General features: G+C 48.3%; 2 protein-coding genes across 3 annotated transcripts; both read right to left on the bottom strand.

The window, feature by feature from the left end:
- Nucleotides 1-10: 10 nt before the first annotated feature.
- On the bottom strand, nt 11-5,742 carry LOC310681569 (tubulin beta-1 chain-like). Its single transcript, XM_083449554.1, has 4 exons — nt 5,522-5,742; nt 4,632-4,740; nt 2,768-2,878; nt 11-2,238 (listed from the first exon to the last, which is right to left on the bottom strand). Exons 1-4 carry the CDS (start codon nt 5,576-5,578, stop codon nt 1,178-1,180), a joined length of 1,338 nt encoding a protein of 445 aa, XP_083305680.1. The 5' UTR covers nt 5,579-5,742; the 3' UTR covers nt 11-1,177.
- LOC310681570 (tubulin beta-1 chain-like) lies at nt 11-15,554 on the bottom strand. Of its 2 annotated transcripts, XR_014513383.1 has the most exons (5): nt 15,374-15,554; nt 14,483-14,591; nt 12,947-13,057; nt 10,946-12,147; nt 11-1,047 (listed from the first exon to the last, which is right to left on the bottom strand). XR_014513383.1 is itself a non-coding variant. In XM_083449555.1 (4 exons), the coding sequence occupies exons 1-4, from the start codon at nt 15,428-15,430 to the stop codon at nt 11,087-11,089; spliced, it is 1,338 nt and encodes a 445-aa protein (XP_083305681.1). In that variant the 5' UTR covers nt 15,431-15,554; the 3' UTR covers nt 10,644-11,086. The 2 variants fall into 2 exon arrangements, 1 of the variants encoding a protein (XP_083305681.1); XM_083449555.1 differs by lacking the exon at nt 11-1,047 and having other exon boundaries at nt 10,644-12,147.
- Nucleotides 15,555-17,688: the final 2,134 nt, after the last annotated feature.

Raw genomic sequence — 17,688 nt, 5'->3', positions numbered from 1 at the left:
AAAACAGACATTATTCAGAACACATGCCTTTATAGAGTCCTCAATATTTAACACCACACAAAAACCATTGAACAGTTTGAGTTCATGACAGATTCTTAATGTTTACACAAAAATGCCACAAAAAACGTGCTTTATCACTGCTATCAGAATCCATGCCTGCTCTATTTGCAGTCTTCTTGCTGCTTTCCCCCCTCATTTTCAAGCTTTTTATTCTCTTAAAATGAAAAGGTTTAAAAGCCAGCTTTTTTTAGGGAACATGGGACATACGTCATTGAGCAATTAATACCCCAAATATAATGTAACTATGGAACTGAAGATAAACTGTACAACTCAGTGGCAAACTCCTCCCTCTGAAGAAAAAGTTATCCATGAATCAGTCATGATTTAAGTATCTGCATCCTTTGAGGTATGCAGCGCAACAACAGCAAATGTTGCAATTAAAATTTAAACTGTCGAACATCTAACACACAATTCAGGTTGCAAATTTCTATACTGTGCATTGTGGCAATACAAGGACATTTTTTGAGGGCAGGGAATATCCAAAATTAGCTGAGCATACACCTCTAGAATTTGGTAGAGCATCCTTCTCCAACTAGGCCTAATGGAGGTGTAATCCAAAACAGCTAGAAGGGCCAGGTTAGGGGAAGCTGCTGTATGAATTTCTTCTCTTTCATGTTTGCAAAATGTGAAGAGGTGTTCTCAGGTTGTTCCTCAATGGCCTTCCAAACTACTATTTCTAGATTCCTGAATTTTCAATATGTGTAGCTAGCTTCCTTGTCTATGGAGCAGCAGAGAAGTCTATTTCAGAGAACGTTTGATATAGGTAACCCCTGCAAAAATTTATAACAATTATAAATTTATATAAATTTATAATTTTTATAAAACAGCTGCAGTACAATTGTGTGATCAATAGCTTTCCCAATTGGCTGAACGACAACAGTTGTCTTAATAAGGAAGTAAATATATTCTTAAGGGTAAAGTTTACAAAGTTCACTTTCAGCTTCATAGGACCCATTTTTCATTATTATGGTGAAATGCTTTCATGACCTTCCAAATCAAAGGGTTTGGGCAATGAGGGAAATCAACAGTGAAAGCACCAAGTTGAACTGAAAAAGCATGCAGCAGCAGAGCTGAACAGACTGTGCCCCAAAACACTTGCCCCTAAACCACCACGATCCTAAGCCTCATCCTCCTCGCCTTCCTCCTCAAACTCTCCTTGCTCGTCCGCTGTGGCGTCTTGATATTGCTGGTATTCGGAGACCAGGTCGTTCATGTTGCTCTCGGCCTCCGTGAACTCCATCTCATCCATGCCCTCTCCGGTGTACCAGTGCAGGAAGGCCTTTCGGCGGAACATGGCCGTGAACTGCTCAGAGATCCTCTTGAACAGCTCCTGGATGGCCGTGCTGTTGCCAATGAAGGTGGCGGACATCTTGAGGCCTCGCGGAGGGATGTCGCACACGGCTGTCTTCACGTTGTTGGGGATCCACTCGACAAAGTAGCTGCTGTTCTTGTTCTGGACGTTCAGCATCTGCTCATCCACTTCCTTCATGGACATTCTGCCCCGGAAAATGGCCGCCACCGTCAGGTAGCGCCCGTGGCGTGGGTCACAGGCCGCCATCATGTTCTTGGAATCAAACAATTGCTGGGTGAGCTCTGGCACTGACACGGCCCGGTACTGCTGGCTTCCGCGGCTCGTGAGGGGAGCAAAGCCGGGCATGAAGAAGTGCAGGCGAGGGAATGGCACCATGTTGACCGCCAGCTTGCGGAGGTCGGCATTCAGTTGGCCAGGGAACCGTAGACAGGTGGTGACGCCGCTCATGGTGGCCGACACCAAGTGGTTGAGGTCCCCGTACGTCGGAGTGGTGAGTTTGAGTGTGCGGAAGCAGATATCATACAAGGCCTCATTGTCAATACAGAAGGTTTCATCCGTGTTCTCCACCAGCTGGTGGACGGACAGCGTGGCATTGTAGGGCTCCACCACCGTGTCCGACACCTTAGGGGACGGCATCACACTGAACGTGTTCATGATCCTGTCGGGATACTCCTCCCGGATCTTGCTGATGAGGAGTGTCCCCATCCCAGAGCCCGTGCCACCACCCAGGGAATGGGTCAGCTGAAAGCCCTGCAAGCAGTCGCAACTCTCAGACTCCTTCCTCACCACATCCAGCACAGAGTCCACCAGCTCAGCTCCCTCTGTGTAATGGCCCTTGGCCCAGTTATTCCCAGCACCACTCTGGCCTAAAGGAAGAAGCAGAATTACAAGGATAAAGAAACAAATTGGCAGTTATTGATTTCTGGTCCAACTGTTCCTCTTGTAAGCCATGTCCAGCCCCAGCCCATAAAACAATTTCATTTTCCTCTGGTTCTCAGATATAGTGTTTGAAGACCCAACTCTGGAAAAGTACATTGGATCAAATATCATGAGCTTTTGTACCCTTGGCAATTTGAGGGGTAGGGGATGATGAAACTCAGAGGAAGGTCAGATCTTTCTACCCTTCACCTACTGCATATACCTGGAGATGTGCCACCTTTCTGCCAACTGGCAGAACTAGCCTTGCCCTTGTTTCAGTACATGATCAAAAGTTATAGGGAGAATGTATAGGATTAGTCAAACATTCCTCATAGCTGAATTCAGGTGGCTCCCAGGACAGGCAGAAGAGTCAGCTGTTTTGCATAGGGATGAGATCTGCAGAACATTCGGAATGACAAGATACATTGAGCTCCTGTCAAGAAGGGAGACTACAGTCACCAAAAGAATATTACATACCAAAGACAAAATTGTCAGGCCGAAAGATCTGGCCGAATGGTCCAGACCGGACCGAATCCATTGTGCCAGGCTCCAAGTCCACCAGGACTGCACGGGGGACATACTTGTTGCCTGCAGGGAGAACAAAAGAAAGATTTATGGATGCAGTGACCTTGTTAAATTATCTGCAGTCTACTGTGCTCTTGGCAACCCTTAGCGTTACTCAGAAAAGAATTTTATATCAAGTAGCAGCACTTATTGTGAACAGATTTTCAATGTCAACCACTGTTCTCTAAGGTATTTAGTCAGCAAAATCAACCGTACAAAGAAAGCAGGTTTCTGGCATCAGCTTCAGAAAACAGGCCTTAATCATGCTCTAGCCTTGGTTATGCCTTTACATAGCGACACCTTTGTACAAGCCCAGAGGAAAGAAAGCATCATTCTCCCCTCGTCTGCCAGGTCTTTCACATCACCCACTATCCAGTCCTTTTAACTTGAGATGCACCTGCTCTACCACTAAACTGGTCCCTCCCCATAGCCCACCCAGCTAAGTTGTGGCCAATCAGCTGTTACCGCAATCCCCTTTGAAGTAAGTCAGGGGTCTTATTATATATCCAAGCACAATTCAAAGTGTTGGTGCCAGTGGCGTAGCGTGGGAGGTGCAGGGGGGGCCGGCCGCACCGGGCGCAACATCTGGAGGGGGCGCGCTCGCACTCGCAGCTCTCTGCCCCTACCTGGCTCACTCACTCTCTCTCACTGCAGTGCTGGCTGTGCGAATCCGATCCGAGCCGCCGGGTCGCCGCCCACTGTGGAGGGGAGGGTGCCAGGCGTGCGGTGCGGAGAGAGAGAGAGGGACTATCTGGGGGAGGGACAGTGCAGCGGGGGGGGCACGCAAATTACTTGCCTTGTCCCGGGTGCTGACAACCCACGCTACGCCACTGGTTGGTGCTGACCTTTAAAGCCCTAAACAGCCTTGGCCCAGTATACCTGAAGGAGCGTCTCCAGCCCCATTGTTCAACCTGGACACTGAGGTTCAGCTCCGAGGGCCTTCTGGCAGTTCCCTCCCTGTGAGAAGTGAGGTTGCAGGTAACCAGACAGAGAGCCTTCACGGTGGTGCCCTCCCTGTGGAATGCCCTCCCATCAGATGTCAAGGAAATATCTGATGTAAGACACCTGAAAGCAGCACTGTTTAGGGAAAGTTTTTAATATTTCATCTTTTGCCATGTCTTTAATGTTTTGCTGGGAGTCGCCCAGAGTGGCTGGGGAAATACAGCCATATGGGCGGGGTATACTAAATTATTATTATTATCACCCGACATCGGGTGATTGGCAGGTGGTACGTCCTGCTCACCTGTCAAGGTTGGCCTGTGTGTGTGTGTGTGTGTGTGTGCATGTGTGCATAGACCACAGCAGCCAGAGTCACTTCCCCACCTGTACTTCATAGGTACCCATGGAAAATTTTGTCTGCGAAGTTTTATTATTACAAGGTTATTTATTTTCAATTACAGAAATCATAAATAACCTTTGACATCCAGAAGCAACAATGTCAATGTTTCCCCTCCCAAGCAAAAAACCCTGTGTTTGAAAACACATAATTAGGGAGCTAAAGGCAGGCAGGCTGCATCTTAGAACAAAGAAATTCTTCCCATTCCCCTAACACAGAAGGAAATTCTTCTAAGGTGGGGCTAGACACAAAAATGTGAATAGCATCTGTTTATAAAAATAAAAAAGGCTCTTTGCAAGAACTGCGTATTTATCTGCAGATTTAATTAGTTGGAAGCCGTGCAATCTATCAATCAAGATTTCAGTAAATGGGCAACAGACTTATTTCCGGAGGCAGACAGCTAGAAGCACTTCCTTAAAAAGACACGAGCTCCATTTTTACCGGCAGCTTCATTGTAGTAGACGTTGATCCTCTCAAGCTGCAGGTCACTGTCTCCATGGTAGCTGCCTGTCGGGTCAATGCCGTGCTCGTCGCTGATGACCTCCCAGAACTGAAATGGGAATATTGCAGAGCGATTTAGCAAGTGCGACGAGGAAGCATGACTTAACACATGCAGCTGCCGCGGCCACACCTTAGCCACCATACTGCAAGCACATGATCCTCTGCGCCATGACGAGACAGATTCCCTTCACACAAAGCAATGCCAACAGGGCATAAGAAGGCAGGATTGTTAAATTTCACGGATGGACATACTGTTGCGGGAGGGCTTGTTTAACAAAGAAAGAAGCCAATTGGTTTCCGGCTTTGCACCATCACGCTGCTTCAAATACAGGCTGCATCCTTTGCAGAGGGGCGAGGCAACCTAAAAGCTTATCGTTATAACTGGATTGCTGCAAGTTCTAACACTGTGCGAGACAGATCTGGCCCCGATGGAAAGCGAAGGCCCTTATTGTTTCCCGCAAGATCTGCCCTATGAAGCGGCAGGGGGAAATGGTCTGTGTATCCGAGGCTTGCGAAAGAGGAGGCGCACCGTAGACATAACCCCGGGGAAGGTTTTCCTAGTGCTTTGCCCTCCCCCCAATCCTTCAGCTTAATTTTTAGGTGGCGATTAATGCCTTTCATTGGAGACGCAAGAGCGGCTGGGGAAACTCAGCCAGATGGGCGGGGCATAAATAGTAAATTTATTATTATTATTATTATTATTATTATTATTATTATTATTATTATTATTCTAAGAAAAGGAAACGACACGGCTGGTCCCCACACACTCGGCTCTTACCAACAATAGGTCCCCCCCACCAGATTCCCTTGCCCCCGCTTTCCCATTATACCTTGGCTCCAATCTGATTCCCGCACTGGCCGGCTTGCATGTGCACGATCTCCCGCATGGCTGCGACTTTGTTTCAGGCGATCACCCGCTTGCTACCTTCCGGAAAGAAAAAGCTGCGCCTTAGACTAGACGACAGAAGCAGAAAACAAGGGCGCGTCTCCCTCCTCCCCCGAGGGCTCCTTTATAGTGGGAGCGCGTGGCTCCGCCCCTTCCCTTCCCGGCCAGGCGCAGGGCGGGGCTAAAGGCACCTCGAAGCATCCTTGTCTCTCGCTCCCGCCTCCGCTGCTCGCGCCCGAGGGAGAGGGCGGGGCAGCGGCGGCCTGGATTTGACCGACCTCGCCCTGCGCGCGCAAGCAGGTGGTATCTTAGGGGCGACCCTAATATTGCAAAGCGGGTCCTCGCTGTACCGGCTTTTGGTCTTTTCAGCGGGGGTTTTATTTTTGCACCTGCCTGCAGCGGAAACCATTTTGATGCGCTCGAAAGTTTTATTTCCCCCAGAGAGTCTGTTGTGGGCCCGGGAGCTCAGTCTAAGGGTTGCGTTTTTCTGCTGTGGTCAGAAATCTCCGATTTCCCCCTCCCCCACCCAGCCCTTTCACATCCTGATTCATCCAATGAGTGGGCATCGCCGACTATAAAGGAATGTGGGATTGTTAAGAAACGACTCACGCTGCTGGGGAAATGCCTATCTGCTGGTTCATACTACTCTGATGAAAGAGTGAGAAAAGAGCAGGCTGTGGAGTAGGAAACAGTGGCGTAGCGTGGGTTGTCAGCACCCGGGGCAAGGCAAGTAATTTGCGCCCCCTAACCCGGGGCAAGGCAAGTAATTTGCGCCCCCCCCCCCGCTGCACTGTCCCTCCCCCAGATAGTCCCCCGCTCTCTCTCCGCACCCCACGCCTGGCACCCTCCCTTCCACAGTGGGCGGCGACCCGGCGGCTCGGATCGGATTAGCACAGCCAGCACTGCAGTGAGAGAGAGTGAGTGAGCCAGGTAGGGGAAGAGAGCTGCAAGTGTGAGCGGCCCCCCCCCCCAGATGTTGCACCCGGTGCGGCCGGCCCCCCCCTGCACCCCCCACGCTACACCACTGGTAGGAAAAGCAGCTGTTTCCCCGATAACTTGAGGGGGATTTGGCTGACAAGTGCAGGGCACACAGTCTGCAAGTCCCTTTATAAGCGATTTCTTTTATATCCCAGAATTCCCTCCTATCTGTGAGAAGGGGGTGGTAGCAACCTTGACCAGGTAGTTTGAGACTTCGCCTACCTACCTTTCAATGCAGTTGTGGAAGCAATGACATAATCAGGCTCCCATAGCCTTCCTCTTCTGTGTCAAGACTTCCACCCAATAAACTATCATTAGGATTGTAGCCCCCTTTTTTTGTTTACTAATGTGGGGTAATTGGTCTTTGCACCTTTGGTTGTGACTGAGTGGGACTCTCAGTGGGGAGTTTTGTGCCCAGAGAGTAACATGTCAAGGGACTAGTAGAGATTTTGGAACACACCTGTTGTTATGACTGCCTTTCTTTTTTGTTGTGTAGCGTGCTGACTCACCATTGCCATTGTTTCTTCCTTCCCTCTCTCATACTCTTAGTTCCATGCGGGTGTGAGCAGAGTACTCCCCACCTCTGCTGAGGTTCATGTGCATCTATGATCATGGCCATCTCTAGCGCTGTGTGGAGATGCCATCTAAATCGCCCCCCCCCTTTAAATATTACCTCAGCATGATTTTTACTGTTGAATTTACCTTAATCCTGCTATCGTTTTCACTTGTTTACAATTACGGTATTTCCCATAATTCTCCTATTCTGCTGGTTAGACCCACTGATTCTGCATACTCCCATCATCTTGAACTGCCATTCTTCCCTCTTCGGATCTTCTCCCACCCTCAATTTTATCCCATCTGCCTTCTAATTTCCTGCATTTTCAAACTTAAATTACAAAAAAGGCCATGGAGTCCTGTTGAACAACAAACTATTTAGTGCTTACAGACAAAAAATGCAAACATACTTTGTGTGTTTAAGGCCTAGGATTCCTGTTGAACAACAAAGTATTTTAGTGCTTATAGAGAGCTCTCTTTAATGAGCTGTTCGATTTTAATGATTTGTTACTTTTTGTTTGCTGAAATTGCCAGGAGATGAAAGGTTCCTTTGAGGGATCACCCAGAAGTCCCTTCTGCCCAAGAGACTCTACCTTGAAAGTCAGCGTATATTTTTGCAGCTCTCCTTGGTGTTGTGTGCAACTTTATTCCCTGTGTGTACTAAGGGACAAGCACCTCATTGCCTATACCCAGGAAAGGCTATGCACATCAGCTTTCCTTTGAAGACACCCACACTTAATATCTGAACATCAGGGACACACGCAGAGATGTGGCTCTGCAGCACCATTCCACATTTGGTGCCTCATTGCGCGATGCATGCAAGATTCCTGAGATCCATGAGCATCCATGTGGCAGCAAGGGCATCTTCCTCCAAAAAATCATAACCCCCTTCGTTAAGAAAAAGAGCAAGTTTTTAGCATGCGTTGTGAGAAACTAACCTGCTCCCACCTTCTGGGTTCTCAGCGTTCTATTTCCAAGTTGTTCATAAACTAAGCTGTTCTAAAACCAAGGCACTACTGTATTGCTTATTTCTTAAGAATAGAGTACTAAATCAGTGGAAATGTGTCATAGTTTTTTTGTTACTACTAATGTATTTTATATTTCACTCTGGCCCTCCTGATGATTGAAAGGCAAATTTTTATATTCAAAATGTTTTCACAAGGACAATGAAATGTGGTAGGAAAAGATAAGGACCTGAGGAGATGGAGGAGTGGTTCTTGGCTGTGTCCCACCCAGAGTGATCCCTTGTAGGCTGTTGAGAGGATCAGCATGAACACTGGTACACTCAGTTCCGTGGATTGCAGGTGTGAGGCCTGTTGATTACAGGATTCCAAACATGGTATCCGCTTTAGATTTAGAAATGCTTTAAGGGAATTTGGGGAAAGGGAACCTAACTCCTCTACTGATGCTCCAGATGAAAATACCCCATTAAAAGTGGTGCCACTCCTCTCTCCTGCCCTGCATTTTACAAAGCTGGTTTCCTTTAGGTGTTCAGTTAACGTGTGCATGTCACCAATGCATCATATGCTGGGCTTGACAAAGCCAAATAGTCGTAGAACTGGAGGATTTGGAAGGGAGGCAAAGGGATGAGCTATTGGGATGAGAATTCAAGTTCTGGGATAAAAAACTGAATAGATGACAACCCAGCAGATTTTGGTCAGCCACCTCCAAATGTGCACAATGTGAAGAAAGATGTTTTTGTTATTGTTGGGGGTATTAGCATTGAAATATATATATTTCAGGGGCTCTTGAGTGTGTTTAGCTCCTTTAAAAAAGAACAAGCACAGGCCAAAAGGGCTAGTTTATTAACCCTCATTTAGAAAGCTTTGTTTCAGTCCTTTACTACGTTTTCCAAATTCCACCCTGAATAAGGCATTTGTTCATTTAGTACAGGGTTTCCCAAACATGGGTCGCCAGTTGTTTTTGGTCTACAATTATTATCATCATCATATCCGACCGCTGATTCTGCTAGCTAGGGATGATGGGATTTGTAGTCCAAGAGCAACTGGAGACCCAAGTTTAGGAAACACTGCCCCCCCCCCAATATTCCCTAGGGGAGGCAATTCCAACTGATCGATTGCAGGGTATGATCCTGATCGATCACCCAAAAAGGAAAAAAGAGAAAAAAGCTCAACAACTTTGGTTAATCCAATGGGTAATCGCTGCCAGTTTTTTAATAGCTGGAGCACATCACAGTCTCTTGGGAGTTGGGCATGCCTGCTCTAGGGATTGCAGAAAAATATAGTGGTGCCTCGCAAGACGAAATTAATTCTTTCTGCAAGTTTTTTCATCTTGCGAAGCACCGCTGTGTATTGACGGTTTCCCATAGGAATGCATTGGCGGTTTAAAATAAAATGGCGCAAGACGTTTCATCTTGCGAAGCAAGCCCATAGGGAAATCAGTCTTATGAAGCAACTCAGAAAACGGAAAACTCTTTCGTCTTGCGAGTTTTTCGTCTTCCGAGGCATTCATCTTGCGAGGTACCACTGTAGGTTCCTGTGCCAGTCCTAGGAAGCTGGTAAAGGAAACCATGTCTGTCTTTCTTTCTTTTTACCCTGCAGCAGCAGAACAGCATGAAGGAAAACTCTTGTCTGTGGAGAGCGAAAGGACAGATCTTGACTCTTCCTCGGTTAAACAGGCAGGTTCCGCACATTGCCTCAGCAAATTATATTCTCAGCAGCCACTCCTCCCAGGTTCCAGGTGCCTGTAGTGATCTGAAGGACAACCTCAAGTCTTACCATCACTGGCCGCAATCTTCTGCGTTCTCAGGAAGCTTCAGAGGCACAGGCCCAATCTTGTTTTCCTGTAATTATGATAATCATTTACCATACCTTCAAGAAATTGGTTTTAGGCTGAGGTCTTGCCTCTCCTCTTTGAAGATGAGTGTGATTAGGATTTTTTTATATGTATAAAAAAACTTGAGTAAATTAATTACAAAAGAAAACAATTCCTCACTGCAATGAACATGAGTGCAATTCCTAAAATGAGGATTGGTAGACCAGTTAATTAGACACCACCTCTATTGAGGGAGCATCTGCAGGAAAAATGAAGTTTGTACTGTAATTCTTGTTGCATCAATTAGGGGTAGAGTAGCAACTTACTTTTCAATGGACAACAGTACTCCTTAATGTCAGGGCTTCAGACTTATTATGACACTGTTGAAAACGTGTTTCTGGCCATTGCCTTCAAAGTATACTCCGGCTTCCTTAAATAGGGATGTGGATTCTGTGGCCTTCCAAGTGATGTTGGACTAAAACTCCCACTCGCCATTCTCCCTGGGGCTGATGGGAGTTGGAGTCCAACAACATCTGGAGGACTAAAGGTCCCTCGTCACTCAATTAGGAAACGCACCAAGAAGCCTGACAATCAACATTATCTTCTAACATAGTGTTAGCACCCCAAGGAGAGCATAGTGATCTAAATATTTTACAAATTGTGTAGAGGTGTTCTCAGGTTGTTCCTCAATGGGATCCAAACTACTATTTCTAGATTTCTGAATTTTCAATATGGAATGCGTAGTTAGCTTCCTTGTCTATGGAGCAGCAGAGAAGTCTTTATTTCAGATCAATTATGATATAAGTAACCTCTGCAAAAATTTATAATAATTATAAATTTATATGAGTTTACAATGTATATAAATTTATAATTTTTATAAAACAGCTGCAGTACAGTGGTCGGATCAATAGCTTTACACATACAGCTGAAGGACAACAGTTGTCTTAACAAGGAAGGAAGTATATTCTTAAGGGTAAAAGTTACAAAGTTTACTTTCAGCCCCAATTTAAAGTGTGGAGAGCACCCACTTTTCATTATTATGTTGAAATGTTTTCACGACCTATAAAAGTGCTTCCAAATCAAAGGGTTTGGGCAATGAGGGAAATCAACAATGAAAGCACCAAGTTGAACTGAAAAAGCATGCAGCAGCAGAGCTGAACAGACTGTGCCCCAAAACACTGGCCCCTAAACTACCACCATCCTAAGCCTCGTCCTCCTCGACTTCCTCATCAAACTCTCCTTGCTCGTCCGCTGTGGCGTCTTGATATTGCTGGTATTCGGAGACCAGGTCGTTCATGTTGCTCTCGGCCTCCGTGAACTCCATCTCATCCATGCCCTCTCCGGTGTACCAGTGCAGGAAGGCCTTACGGCGGAACATGGCCGTGAACTGCTCAGAGATCCTCTTGAACAGCTCCTGGATGGCCGTGCTGTTGCCAATGAAGGTGGCGGACATCTTGAGGCCTCGCGGAGGGATGTCGCACACGGCCGTCTTCACGTTGTTGGGGATCCACTCAACAAAGTAGCTGCTGTTCTTGTTCTGGACGTTCAGCATCTGCTCATCCACTTCCTTCATGGACATTCTGCCCCGGAAAATGGCCGCCACCGTCAGGTAGCGCCCGTGGCGTGGGTCACAGGCCGCCATCATGTTCTTGGAATCAAACAATTGCTGGGTGAGCTCTGGCACTGACACGGCTCGGTACTGCTGGCTTCCGCGGCTCGTGAGGGGAGCAAAGCCGGGCATGAAGAAGTGCAGGCGAGGGAAGGGCACCATGTTGACCGCCAGCTTGCGGAGGTCGGCATTCAGTTGGCCAGGGAACCGCAGGCAGGTGGTGACGCCGCTCATGGTGGCCGACACCAAGTGGTTGAGGTCCCCGTACGTCGGAGTCGTGAGCTTGAGAGTGCGGAAGCAGATATCGTACAAGGCCTCATTGTCAATACAGTAGGTTTCATCCGTGTTCTCCACCAGCTGGTGGACGGACAGCGTGGCATTGTAGGGCTCCACCACCGTGTCCGACACTTTAGGGGACGGCATCACGCTGAACGTGTTCATGATCCTGTCAGGATACTCTTCCCGAATCTTGCTGATGAGGAGCGTCCCCAGTCCGGAGCCTGTGCCGCCACCCAGGGAATGGGTCAACTGGAAGCCCTGCAAGCAGTCACAGTTCTCCGACTCCTTCCTTACCACATCCAGCACAGAGTCCACCAGCTCAGCTCCCTCTGTGTAGTGGCCCTTGGCCCAGTTGTTCCCAGCACCACTCTGGCCTAGAAGACAAGGATACAGAAACATGGCAACTATTGATTTCTATCTGCTAATGGCATGATGATCTGGTCCAACTGTTTCTTTTATAAGCAGTGCCCAGACCCAGACTACAAAACCGGTTTACTTCCCTCTGGTTCTCAAATACAGTGGTACCTCGGGATCCGTTCCGGAGCCCCGTTCGCATCCTGAAGTGAATTAACACGCGACAGGTCTGCGCGTGTCGTATTTTGCCGCTTCCGCCCGTGACGTCATTTTGAGCGTCTGCACATGGGCGAGTGGCGAAACCCGGAAGTAACATGCTCTGTTACTTCTGGGTTGCCACGGAGTGCAACTCAAATGCACTCAACCCGAAGCACATTCAAACCAAGGTATGACTGTATAGTGTTTAAAGACTTAGCTCTGAAAAAGTACATTGGATCAAATATCATCAGCTATCGTACCTTTGGCAATTTGAGGGTAGGGGATGATGAAACTGGCTCAGAGGAAGGAGAGATCTTTGTACCACATCACCTATTGCGTATACCTGGAGATGTACCACCTTTCTGCCATCTGGCATAACTAGCCTTGCCCTTGTTTCAGTACATGATCAAATGTTACAGGGAGTGTATAGGATTAGTCAAACACTCCTCATAGTTGAATTCAAGTGTCTCCCAGGACAGGCAGAAGTCAGTTGTTTTGCATAGGGATGATATTCGCAGAACATTTGGAAAGAATAGGTATGAGCAATCCAGCAGCTGCTTCAAGATACATTGAGCGCCTGTCAAGAACAGAGACTACAGTCACCAAAAGAATATTACATACCAAAGACGAAATTGTCAGGCCGAAAGATTTGGCCGAATGGTCCAGACCGGACAGAATCCATTGTGCCAGGCTCCAAGTCCACAAGGATGGCACGGGGAACATACTTGTTGCCTGCAGGGAGAACAAAAGATTTATGAATGCAGTGACCTCATTAAATTATCTGCAGTCTGCTGGGCTCCTGGCAACCCTCAGCGTTACTCAGAAAAGAATTTTATATCTCAACCCAACGTTCTGCTTTTGCGCATGCCTACATGGTGAAACCCAGAAAAAATACTTCCGGGTTTGCCATGTTCGCATCCTGAAAGATACGCAACCAGAGGTGTAGTTATGTACCAGTGTATCTTTTAGAAGACATCTGAAGGCAACCCTGTTTAGGAAAGTTTTTAATATTTGACCTTTAACCAAGTTTTTAATTTTCTGTTGGGAGCCGCCGAGAGAATACAGCCAGATGGGTGGGTTATAATAAATTAGTATTATCACCTGACATCCAGTGATTGGCAGGTGGTACGTCCTGCTCACCTGTCAAGGTTGGCCTGTGTGTTCATATACATGTGTGCATAAAGACCACAGCAGCCAGAGTCACTTCCCCACCTGTACTTCATTGATACCCATGGAAAGTTTTGTCTGCAAAGTTTTATTATTACAAGGTTAAAGGTTAAGGTAAAGGGACCCCTGACCATTAGGTCCAGTCGTGGCCGACTCTGGGGTTGCGGCGCTCATCTGGCTTTATTGGCTGAGGGAGCCAGAGTACAGCTTCCGGGTCATGTGGCCCGCATGGCTAAGCCGCTTCTGGCAAACCAGAGCAGTGCACGGAAACGCCGTTTACCTTCCCGCCGGAGCGGCACCTATTTATCTACTTGCACTTTGACGTGCTTTCAAACTGCTAGGTTGGCAGGAGTGGGGACCGAGCAACGGGAGCTCACCCCGTCGTGGGGATTCGAACCGCCGACCTTCTGATTAGCAAGTCCTAGGCTCTGTGGTTTAACCCACAGCGCCACCCTGTCTGTAATTACAAGGTTATTCACTTTCAATTACAGAAATCATAAATAACCTTCGACATCCAGAAGCAACAATGTCAATGCTTTCCCTACCCCCGCAAAAAAACTGTTTTCATTACTTTAATACCTTTTCTGCCCCCACCCCAGACAGATGAAGAGAAATTTTAAATGCTTTAATACAGCCCCCGTTTACTGGCCAGGTGTGCATTTTTCTTCTTCTTCCCAAGTCTGTATTTTTAGTTTGAAAACACATAATTAGGGAGCTTATGCAGGCTGCATTTTAGAACAAAGAAATCCTGCCTGTTCCCCTCACACAGAAGGAAATTCTTCTAAGGTGGGGCTGGACACCAAAAATAGGAAGAGCATCTGTTTATAAAAATAAAAAAGGCTCTTTGCAAGAACTGTGTATTTATCTGCCGATTTAATTAGTTGGAAGCCGTACAATCTATCAATCAAGATTTCTAAAAATGGGCAACAGACTTCATATCCGGAAGCAGCTAGAAGCACTTCCTTAAAAAGACGCGCGCTCCATTTTTACCGGCAGCTTCATTGTAGTAGACGTTGATCCTCTCAAGCTGCAGGTCACTGTCTCCATGGTAGCTGCCTGTCGGGTCAATGCCGTGCTCGTCACTGATCACCTCCCAGAACTGAAATGGGAATTTTGCAGAGCGATTTAGCAAGTGCGACGAGGAAGCATGACGAAACACGTGCAGCTGCCGCGGCCACACCTTAGCCACCATACTGCAAGCACATGATCCTCTGCGCCATGACGAGACAGATTCCCTTCACACAAAGCAATGCCAACAGGGCATAGGAAGGCAGGATGTTAGATTTCACGGATGGACATACTGTTGGGGGAGGGCTTGTTTAACAAAGAAAGAAGCCAATTGGCTTCCGGCTTTGCACCATTACGCACGCACCCAACCAGCTTGAACGCTGCTCCAAATCCAGACTGCATCCTCTGCAGAGGGGCGAGGCAACCTAAAAGCTTGCCGTTATAACTGGATTACTGCTAGTTCTAACACTGTGTGAGACGGATCTGGCCCCGACGGAAAGCGAAGGCCTTTATTGTTTCCCGCAAGATCTGCCCTATGAAGCGGCAGGGAGGGGCAAAGAAAGATGGTCGTCGCATCCGAGGCTTACGAAAGAGGAGACGCATCGTGGACGCACAGCTGTCAACTTTTCCCTTTTCTTGCGAGGAATAAGCGAATTTCCCTTTTTAAAAAAAGGAAAAGTTGACAGCTATGCGTAGACATAACCCCGGGGAGATTTTTCCTAGTGCTCTGCCCCCCCCCCCCAATCCTTCAGCTTAATTCTTAGGCGGCGATTAATGCCTTTCATCGGTGACGCAAGAAAAGGAAACGACACGGCTGGTCTCCACAATAGATCCTCCCCACTAGATCCCCTTGCCCCCGCTTTCCCATTATACCTTGGCTCCAATCTGATTCCCGCACTGGCCGGCTTGCATGTGCACGATCTCCCGCATGGCTGCGACTTCGTTTCAGGCGATCACCCGCTTACTACCTTCCGGAAAGAGAAAACTGCGACTTGCTCTCTCGACAACAGCAGCAGGAAACAAGGGCGCGCCTCCCTCCTCCCCCGAGGGCTCTTTTATAGTGGGAGCGCGTGGCTCCGCCCCTTCCCTTCCCGGCCCCGCCTTGTCTCTCGCTCGAGGGGTGGAGAGGAGAAAGTTCATACCTCCGCTGCTCGCGCCCGAGGGAGAGGGCGGGGCGGCGGCGGCGGCCTGGATTTGACCGGCCCCGCCCCGCCCCGCGCACGCAAGCAGGTGGTTTCCTAGGGGCGACCCTAATATTGCAAAGCGGGTCCTCGCTGTGCCGGCTTTTGGTCTTTTCAGCGGGGTTTTATTTTTGGACTTGCCTGCAGCAGAGACCATTTTGATGCACGCGAAGGTTTTCTTTCCCCCAGATCAAAAAGCAGATAGACTGTTGTGGGCCTGGGAGCTCAGTATAAGGGTTGCGTTTTTCTGCTGTGGTCAGAAATCTCCGATTTTCCCCTTCCCCACCAAGCCTTTTCACATCATGTTATTGTCGTTTAGTCGTGTCCGACTCTTCGTGACCCCATGGACCAGAGCATACCAGGCACTCCTGTCTTCCACTGCCTCGCGCAGTTTGGTCAGACTCATGTTTGTAGCTTCGAGAACACTGCCCAACCATCTCGTCCTCCATCGTCCCCTTCTCCTTGTGGCCTCCATCTTTCCCAACATCAGGGTCTTTTCCAGGGAGTCTTCTCTTCTCATGAGGTGGCCAAAGTATTGGAGCCTCAGCTTCAGGATCTGTCCTTCCAGTGAGCACTCAGGGCTGATTTCCTTCAGAATGAATAGGTTTGATCTTGCAGTCCATGGGATTCTCAAGAGTCTCCTCCAACACCATAATTCAAAAGCATCAATTCTTTGGTGATCAGCCTTCTTTATGGTCCAGCTCTCACTTCCATACATCACTACTGGGAAAACCATAGCGTTAACTATACGGACCTTTATTGGCAAGGTGATAATAATAATAATAATAATAATTTTTATTTATACCCCGCCCTCCCCAGCCAAGGCTGGGCTCAGAGCGGCTTACAAGCAATAATAAAAACAAGTTGAATGATTACAACTTAAAAACAAAATTAAAATACAACATTAAAATAATGAAACATTAAAATATTAAAATGTAGCCTCATCGCAGGAGGAGAAGGAAAAGAAAAAAGAAAGAGAGGGAGGGAATCAAATTGGCTCCAAGCCGAAGGCCAGGCGGAACAACTCTGTCTTACAGGCCCTGCGGAAAGAAATCAGATCCTGCAGGGCCCTGGTCTCATGAGACAGAGCGTTCCACCAGGCCAGAGCCAGAGTTGAAAAGGCCCTGGCTCTGGTTGAAGCTGGGGTGAAGGCGGTCCAGTCTTGTTGTGAGGCGCTGACCCATGAGTCCACTGGGCTTTGGCCAGTCGTTGTGCTGGGGGTGCTGGGCTGGGCTAGGAGAAATGCAACTAGGCGGTATTCCCATTCCCCTTGCGTTATGCAGTGAAAGGCGTCCTTGTTGGTCTGCACCATGCGCTCTGCTTGACCGTTGGTGGCAGGGTGGAACGGCGCCAATCATGTGTGGTGGATGGCATTTTGTGCTGTGAAGGTCTGGAACTCCTCTGATGTGAATGTTGTTCCGTTACCCGGAACATGCATGAGGGTGTCAGGGAGCCCATGGGTCATGAACAGCCTACGTAGTACTCGGATGGCCACGGCCGTAGGAGTGGATGGTACCAGGGCAACCTCCAGCCATTTGTAGTACAAGTCCACCACTACGAAGAAGGGGCCAGCAAAGTCCACATGCAGGTGGGACCACGGTGCTTGGGCGGACTCCCAGGGTTGGACGGGAGCCCTCGGGGGATCTGGGCAGGCCTCCTGGCAGGTCTGGCAGTATTTAACCCAGGCCTCTATCTCCCCGTCATTCCCCAGGCACCACAGATAACTCCTTGTGAGTGTCTTCATTCTCACTACCCCTGAGTGTGTTTCGTGTTGGGCTGCGAGGACCTTTTGGCTGGGGAATGACCACCCTTCTTCCCCATAACAGGCACCCCTTGTGGGCCGACAGTTTGTGTTTGCGGGTCGTTTAGTCTGCGAATTCCAGCCCGGGGTTGCTACTGGACTATCTCCACCACACCCAGTTCAAGACCTGGGAGATGACCCTATCCTTCGAGGGGTGGGGCGCTACTTCCAGCGCCTGAATGGGGCTGTCGGGAAGCTGTTCCAGG

The sequence above is a fragment of the Podarcis tiliguerta genome (genome assembly GCF_965153285.1).
Source record: "Podarcis tiliguerta genome assembly, chromosome: 7".
NCBI lineage: Eukaryota > Metazoa > Chordata > Lepidosauria > Squamata > Lacertidae > Podarcis > Podarcis tiliguerta.
This window is presented reverse-complemented; position numbering and strand designations above follow the sequence as displayed.

Excerpts from the sequence above, each read along its gene's own strand:
- LOC310681569 (XM_083449554.1), bottom strand. The coding sequence starts at position 5,578 with ATGCGGGAGATCGTGCACATGCAAGCCGGCCAGTGCGGGAATCAGATT. Across the intron at positions 2,879-4,631 it reads CTACTACAATGAAGCTGCCG|GCAACAAGTATGTCCCCCGT; the intron begins GTAAAAATGGAG and ends TTCTCCCTGCAG. Across the intron at positions 2,239-2,767 it reads GCCTGACAATTTTGTCTTTG|GCCAGAGTGGTGCTGGGAAT; the intron begins GTATGTAATATT and ends TTCTTCCTTTAG.
- LOC310681570 (XM_083449555.1), bottom strand. The coding sequence starts at position 15,430 with ATGCGGGAGATCGTGCACATGCAAGCCGGCCAGTGCGGGAATCAGATT. Across the intron at positions 13,058-14,482 it reads CTACTACAATGAAGCTGCCG|GCAACAAGTATGTTCCCCGT; the intron begins GTAAAAATGGAG and ends TTCTCCCTGCAG. Across the intron at positions 12,148-12,946 it reads GCCTGACAATTTCGTCTTTG|GCCAGAGTGGTGCTGGGAAC; the intron begins GTATGTAATATT and ends CTTGTCTTCTAG.